The 8318-nt window shown below is 37.1% G+C and overlaps 1 protein-coding gene across 6 annotated transcripts in view; it reads left to right on the forward strand.

Annotated features, from left to right (window-relative positions):
* The window catches only part of PPP4R3B (protein phosphatase 4 regulatory subunit 3B), a 47791-nt gene extending 39925 nt beyond the window's left edge, over positions 1-7866 (forward strand). For 5 of the 6 annotated variants that reach the window (XM_040993434.1, XM_040993433.1, XM_040993429.1 and 2 more), the window contains 5 exons: positions 215-384; positions 2448-2587; positions 2980-3164; positions 3838-4040; positions 5504-7866. In XM_040993434.1, coding sequence (XP_040849368.1) covers positions 215-384; positions 2448-2587; positions 2980-3164; positions 3838-4040; positions 5504-5599 — 794 coding nt within the window. In that variant the 3' untranslated portion in view covers positions 5600-7866. The remainder of the gene's footprint in view (positions 1-214; positions 385-2447; positions 2588-2979; positions 3165-3837; positions 4041-5503) is intronic. The other variant, XM_040993430.1, reaches the window with a different exon arrangement.
* Positions 7867-8318: the final 452 nt, after the last annotated feature.

Consider the following 8318-nt stretch of genomic DNA (forward strand, 5'->3'; position numbering starts at 1 on the left):
GGGATCACACACGGCACCTTAACCCACGAGGTGACAATGCTGGCCCCAAGTTGTACAGTTTTTGATTAGTCGTCCTTTCTAAGTGGTTTTCTTCATGGTCACCTATTTTTAGTGAACAGATTTATTTTCATTTTGGAAAAATCATAATTGCTTTATGGAAGAAATATCTGAATATTATGTAAGATCATCATCTTACTGTTTTATTTTTACTTAGGTGCTCTTCGTTTTATGCGACGGATAATTGGCCTTAAAGATGAATTTTATAATCGTTACATCACCAAAGGAAATCTGTTTGAACCAGTTATAAATGCTCTACTGGATAATGGAACTCGGTACAATCTATTAAATTCAGCTGTTATTGAGTTGTTTGAGTTTATAAGAGTGGTAAGTTGATGGTAGAGAACATCACTGTGTAAAAATGTAAACAATGTGATTTCTTTACCCTTTTTTTCTTCAAGTTGTTTTACGCAATGTATCATAGAATCTGTTCCTATTCACCTAAAATTTAAAGAGTGATTCTATTTTTATTGGAAAGGCAGATATACAAAGAGAAGGCGAGACAAAGATCTTTCATCATCTGGTTCACTCCCCAGATGGCTGCAAAGGCCAGAGCTGAGTCTATCCAAAGCCAGCGCCTGTTCAGGTCACTTGCATGAGTGCAGAGTCCCAAGACACTGGGCCATCTAGTTGGAAAGAGCTTGAAGATAGTCCAGGTTAGAAGTATATTCTCGGGCCCGGCGCGGTGGCACAAGTGGTTAAGGTCCTCGCCTTGCACGCCCGGGATCCCATATGAGCACCGGTTCTAATCCCAGCAGCCCCGCTTCCCATCCAGCTCCCTGCCTGTGGCCCGGGAAAGCAGTCAAGGACGGCCCAGAGCTTTGGGACCCTGCACCCTCATGGGAGACCTGGAAGAGGCTCCTGGCTTCGGACCGGCATAGCATCGGCCATTGCGCTCACTTGGGGAGTGAATCATCAGACAGAAGATCTTCCTCTCTGTCTCTCCTCTCTGTATATCCGCCTTTCCAATAAAAAAAATAATAAAAATCTTTTTTTAAAAAAAAGAAGTATATTCTCTACTTTTATTTCTTACAAATTAGATTTTGGCTGATGACGTCCTATTCTCATATGAAGGTAATTTGGCTGACTGGATTGTTTTTCTAAGCAGTGGTCATTTGCCATGTTTTCCTTTAAAAATTTAGTAAAATATTGATAAAATGAAACCAATTCTGGTTTCCAGCATTGAATTTACATTTTTCTGAAAATAAATTTGATTAATTGAATACATTAAATCCATTTTGCCTAGGTTTCTGATTTTTCATTTAATTTTTTTTTTGGATGCTGTGTATTGAGATGTCCAAACAAACTAGTTTCAAGACTTAAAATCCTAATGCAACTAGGCAATAAATGTAGACTTTTTTCACAAAGTTAAGTATTGAAAGATACAGAAATAAACAAGTAAAATTCCAAGTAGTTTCCCCAGATTTATATAACATAGTTCAGGGGAAAATGTGCTTATTTTTATTTAGATTAGACTAACCCCCATCCATTTTTTTTCATTCTAAGATTTATTTTATTGGCTCAACAGGCTAATCCTCTGCCTTACAGCACCGGCATCCCACATAGGCACCAGTTCTAGTCCTGGATGCTCTAGTTCTAGTCCAGCTCCCTGCGTCAGCATGGGAAAGCAGTGTAGGATGGCTCAACTCCTTGGGCCACTACACCTACACAGGACACTGAGAAAAGGTTCCTGGCTCCTGACTACGATTGGCTCAGCTCCAGCCATTGGAGGCCATTTGAATCAGTGAACCAGCAGATGGAAGATCTTTCTCTGTGTCTTTCTGTAAATCTGTCTTTCAGATAAAAATAAGTAAACCTTAAAATTTATTCTAGTTTCATTTGAAAAGTAGGGTTACACATAGAGAAAGAGAGACAAAGAAAGATCTGTGTGGAAATGGCCACAATGGCTGGGCTGATGTGAAGTCAGGAGTTTCTTCTGGGTCTCCCATGTGGATCCAGTGGCCCAAGAACCTGAGATGTTTTTCTTCAAAAAAGAAAAAAAAAAGAAAGAAAGAGAGAAAAATCTAGGAATAATAATATTTACTTCATGAAATTCTTTTGAAGAACAAATGAAAGTATATGTAAATGTGCTTTTATAAATATTATAAATTGCCATGTAAATGTAAAGAATAAACAGAAGACACAAACTAAACTCCATTTACTTTTCAAATGTTCTTTATAGTCCCTCAAAAGGGCTCTAATGAATTGCCTCACCTTTTTCCAAGTTTTCTGTGGAGTCCTGACTCATGTATAAAGAAACAAGGACATTTATTTTTGGAAGGTGATTTTTTAAAGCCTTTTTAGTCATCTTTAAAACCATTTTAAAAAATTTAAAGTTCTTCTAATAAGCCATGTATTATATTTGAATTGTAAATTTTGTGCTTATACAGGAAGATCTCAAGTCTCTTACTGCACATATAGTTGAAAACTTTTATAAAGCACTTGAATCGATTGAATATGTTCAGACATTCAAAGGATTGAAGACTAAATATGAGCAAGAAAAAGACAGACAAAATCAGAAACTGAACAGGTATTGTTTAAGTATATTGCATTTATGGCCTACAAAATTACATCCAAAGCCATTTGTAGTTTAGATCTTACTTTTGAAATTTATAAAGGAATTATCTTTACAGTACTAGATAGCATAAGGTTGTACAAACAGGAAGGTAGGCTGCCCTCCCCTACCTTGCATTCATTATATGATGAGTTTCCACCCATATTGTAGGTTAAGATCAATGCTTGGTATAGTTTAGAACATCTAAAGATATTTCGGAATGTGTGGATCTGTATCTTTTGTCATCACTAGGATGATTGTGTCATAAATTACATTCCACAAAAAATACTTCAGTTCCTCACCTTTTCCCCTTAAATTTAATCTGAACATTCAATCACTACTCAATGTTTGTGATGTATTTCTTACAGTGTACCATCTATATTGCGTAGTAACAGATTTCGCAGAGATGCAAAAGCCTTGGAAGAGGATGAAGAAATGTGGTTTAATGAAGATGAAGAGGAGGAAGGAAAAGCAATTGTGCCACCAGTTGAAAAATCTAAAACAGAAGATGATTTTCCTGATAGTTACGAAAAATTTATGGAGACTAAAAAAGGTATTAAAATTCTGAATTTCTCTGTACTGCATCCTCATGTTAAAAATGCTTGTTAAGAGTGTCAGTTGCTTGTGAAGGTCTGGTCAGCACTTCTAAAACAAGAAATATATAAATTTTATATGGAAAGATGTCCTTCGAAAATAACCTTTTTCCAAATCTGTATAGGAATTCTCATGTGTAAGATGTTTATATTATTCAGATGCTGTTTATAAATTGCTTGCTCTACTAATACCTTGCATTCTTGGCTTTATTTCTATATTAAAGTCCTCAATAGTATTAAAAACCATGTAGATCCATAGAAAGCTTCTAGAACATTCCACCTGTGCCTTGTAGCTAAGAAAACTGAGCCTAAGGAAGTTGCTTTGTTCTTTGAAATTTTTTACTGGTTTTTAAAAATGTTACATAAAAACACATTATCAAAGGAAGAGGAAAAGTAAAAGTCATAGTGGCTTTAAAATATGCTTTGACTTTTTTATGGAATTCAGATTTGTTTATTTATTTTAGGTTTTAATCATTTGAAGGGCAGGGAGCTAAAGAGGCAGTCCGAGACACAGAGATCTACCATCCTCTGGTCTACTTCCCCAAATGGTTCAAACAGCTGGGGCTAGGCCGGACCAAGAGCTGCTCCCAAGAATGTGCCTACAAGTAATTCCCAATTTTACTTTTGCTCTAGCAAAAGAAAGTGAAGACAAGGAAAACCTTCCTAAAAGAACATCTTCTGGTGGCTTCAAATTCACTTTCTCCCACTCTGCCAGTGCTGCCAATGGAGCAAACAGTGCAAACAGTAAGTGTGTCGTGGCTCAGACGGCAGCTGCACATTCCAACGGGTCCTCCTCCAAAACGGCAGGCCTGGCTGCGTCAGTCACAGCCGCCAAGGTACGTGCACTAGCACAGCAAGCTTCGCGTTTTCTGTCTACAAAGTCATTTCATTTGTACTAAAGAATTACACAAACAAAACAAAAAAGGCCAACAATGCTTATGTGTCATCAGAGCATGACTGCTAACATTTTATATTTCTTTACATTCAAGGGGTTTTTTTTAAATGCTTCTATAAACACATTTTTATATTTTGTATTTGTTAAAGTTTTTGTTTTATTTAAACAGTAACCACAGAATTTCATTTTATTTATTTATTTCATATTTAATTATTTAGATTTATTTATCTTTATTGCAAAGTCAGATATATAGAGAGAGGAGGAGAGACAGAGAGGAAACTCTTCCGTGGGATGATTCACTCCCCAAGTGACCGCAACAGCCGGATATATATGTTTTTAAAACAACTCTTAATTCCATGTAATGAATACTTTTCTCATATATGTAATTGTCCTTCTCTTACCTATCCCTCCTAAGGTTGGTGTGTTTATTTTAAAGGCGGCGTAAGAGAAAAAGGGGAAGAGATAGAGACCGTCGTCTGCTAGCTCCCTCCCCACGTGTCCGCCTCAGCCAGGTTCAGGGCCAGGCTGAGGTCAGGAGTCCGTCTTTCCCACACTAGTGGTCCGCACCCAAGTACTTCATCATCCTACCCCTGCCTTCTCGCCTTCCATTCTAGTATGAAACCTGATTAGAAGCAGAAGAGTGGCCTGGACTCAAACAAGCAGCAACCTAACAAGGCCCAGTCCTGCTTAGTAACTCTTTGATTTTGGCATTTCCTTTGTCTGTTACAGTTGTTAACATTTTAGAATATTTTGTTTCCACATATTATCAAATTTTTCTCCAGAAAGAGAAAACCAACTTTTAATCTCACGAGTATATGACTGTGACTGTCTTACTGAAGCTTTGCCAATGTTCTTAAAATTGTGCATCTTTGGGGTCCGGTGTGGTGGCCTAGCGGCTAAAGTCCTCACCTTGCACATACCAGTCCCATATAGGCGCTGGTTCTAATCTCAGCAGCCCCGCTTCCCATCCAGCTCCCTGCTTGTGGCCTGGGAAAGCAGTCGAGGACGGCCCAAAGCCTGTGGGACACCCAGAAGAAGCTCCTGGCTCCTGGCCTCAGATCGGCATAGCACCAGCTGTTGCGGTCAGTTGGGGAGTGAATCATAGGACAGAAGATCTTCCTCTTTGTCTCTCCTCCTCTCAGTATATCTGACTTTGCAATAAAAATAAATAAATCTTTTTTTAAAAAATCCAAGAAGCAAATAGTAAAGTTCAGGGAGATACTACCACCAGTTGGATAGTATATATCCATAATGTCAAGTGATTCCTTTAGCAAATTCACATGTGTTAATGTCAGATAAATGTGATGTGTAAACGTGATTTCTACTATCTTCATGTGACTGTATTTACACTAAAGACTTTTTAAGTTCCATATGATTTCAAAATTTGTTTTGATTCTTCACTAGGGAAGTTTGGTTGGCTTAGTGGATTATCCTGATGATGAAGAGGAAGAAGAAGAGGAAGAAACATCCCCCAGGAAAAGACCTCGTCTTGGCTCATAAAGTGCTTTACAGGGGAACCATTAACATTGCTCTTACCGGAATGCTGCAGCCGTTCAATGAGCTGAACATGTGAATCAGAAAGGTTTCTCACTTGAACTCATAAATGTACAAGGAGTTATCAGCTAGGAGAGTTTAGTGCTGATGAAAACCAGGCTTCCCAGGAATGTGATCGCTTGCTAACAATTACGGGGTTTGCCTTTCAGTCTCTTAAAAAAAAAAGTTAGTAACCAGACCTAGGAAGTAGCTTCTCAGCAAGGAAAACCTCAGGTTTTGGGATGGCTTGTGGGCAAAGAAAAGGTTGATAAAATAACAGTAGTGCAGGGTTGCTCTAGGGTTGCAATCTAGAACCAGTTACAAAACTTGAGTTGCAAACCCAATAACATTACTTGTATAATGGTGCTGGCCATGTTGTTGTTTTAATCATTTGCCTCTTTTTAAAACAGATTTTTATGAGAAAAAAAATTCATCTATCATAAAAAAAAAAGTTAAGCTGTTGGGACCATCTCTTTGAAGATTTCACAGAATTCAACCTTTCAGGAGGTACATCAGTATACAGCACACATTTACCACAAACTTGCAGTAGTTGTTTTGACAAAAACAAGTTGGGTTCAAAATGGACAGTTTTGTTAATAAAACTTTAAAATCAGCACTTTTAGGGATGGCAGAAACCAAGAATCAGTACAGTAGTATCCTGAATGACTTGGGGGTGTTTAGAACAAAACGTTGTCAAACTACCATCGATATACTTGTCTAGGGCAGACATTTGGAGGACACTTTCTGCCTCATTAGTGAAGTTGTCACTGTCCCCAGTGCTGAGGCAAGTTTTAAAGACTAAGAAAGAATAGTGCTACATTACGTAGCATTTGATAGCCCAGAAGCCAGTTTGCTCCAGGAAGCCACCGTAGGTGTCAGCATCAGCATGCAGCATAGGAAGTGTTTCCAGGGAAGAAAAAGGATGGACTTTGAAAGCTGCTTTTTAAAAAGAATAAAAGCACATTCCATGTAGTTGATGAATTTAAAATAATGGAGGCAAATAGTTAAGAGGTTTTATTTTTTAGAACAGCCAAGTTAACTGTAAATATTTTAATGTTCGTTCACTCATCTATGATCTGAGATCATGCTGACTTGAGGAAAATGTCCCCAAACAACAATTTATTTCATTGGGAAAAAAAATTCTAAAATAGGAATACCAACTACAGTCTTTCGGTCACCTTTGTGTTTAGGGTCCATTTTTCCTGGAATAGCTTAAATTGAAGCAGTTCCCCTGTTTTTTGGAGATTTTGTAGTTAATTTTAATTTTGACTATTATTTGGAAAAGATGGACTGTCTGTGTAGATACGAATTATAGTTTTTCCATAAAACAGATGTTTATTTTGTATTAAAGATACCACTGTACTTGTTTTACACCATTTGTATACATGTGGTGATATTAATGCTGAACTGTAAAATTCAGGAATTAAAATGTGACCCTCTAATTTCATGATTGATGCTTGTGTTTGTTTTGTTGTAAATATAAGTTAAATCTTTTTATTTCCATTTTATAGTGTTTTTAAAGCAAATAAGATTATCCATGGATATTTATTATAAACCACTAGTTAATGCTCTGGAAGAATTCTAAGTGAGGGTCAACTGCACTTTATATATCACTGACTACATTGAGCAAGTGACTTTTGGGCAAATCAGATCTCAACACCCAAGCATCACAACATGGAGCTATCCTTTTAAGAAAGGTGTCCTTAATTACAAAGCTTTCCACCTGCTAACACAAGTCAGGGTTTTATCCACAAAAATCAGTAAAATTACCATATGAATACTTTGAAGCAAGTTTTATCAAGCCCCTACTTACCTCTTAGCCCTTGTATGTCTTTTCTTCCATTCTCAAAACTCCAAGCTAAACTGCTTTCTGTTGATTCTTAAGTATCCTGAGTTCCAGAATCTTATACTCTATAATTTTCCTTTCTAAAGAATTGCCATGAGTCAAACTTTTAAATGATCATCACATAAAAATGTGAATGTTTTCTTAAAATTAACTTACATATGCATACCTGTCACCATAAGAGAACAAGACATCTCTAAAGAAAGGAACTCCGAAGATCCTACAATAGCTGCTGCCTTAAAACCTGTGCTCAGGCACACCTGGGTTTTTATACTTCACTCAGTGAAGCAAACCAGAGCCCACACTTGTAATGCCTTAGGACCTCTTAAAATGGTATCTGTAAACATGTATCCAATATAAAGCTATTTTTAATAAAAGTTACCTGAAACAATTCTGTGTTTTAATCACTAGTTTTTCCTTTGTTCATCTAGTGATGCTAATGTAACAAGTGTAGAATAATGCTGATTTTCCTGCTGGCTGAAAGTTGGAACTGTATAAAGTTTTACAATTGTAGACTTAAGGAGAAAAGATGATAAGGTAAGCCCAGGAGTGTCCCCAGCACACCTTTTCAGGTACCCTGAGGATGTCGCAACTCAATGCTTCTTAGAGGGCTCCTAGATGTCTTTTTACAAACACTATGGAAAACCATCCTAGGGCCACTTCTCATGTAGCATTTCCCTTAGCAGGCTCCAACATTTATTGTCTTTATTTCAGTAATAGCTTTTCTACAGAGTATTGCAGTATTTTTTAAATCCCCCATGTATTCTCTAATTCCTCTTTACTTCAAATATAAATGGTAGATGTAAAATCTATCTTGCTACTTTCCATCATACTTGATCATAA

The sequence above is a fragment of the Ochotona curzoniae genome, unplaced genomic scaffold, assembly GCF_017591425.1.
Source record: "Ochotona curzoniae isolate NIBS_2020 unplaced genomic scaffold, NIBS_Ocur_1.0 contig_883, whole genome shotgun sequence".
NCBI classification, from domain to species: Eukaryota; Metazoa; Chordata; class Mammalia; order Lagomorpha; family Ochotonidae; genus Ochotona; species Ochotona curzoniae.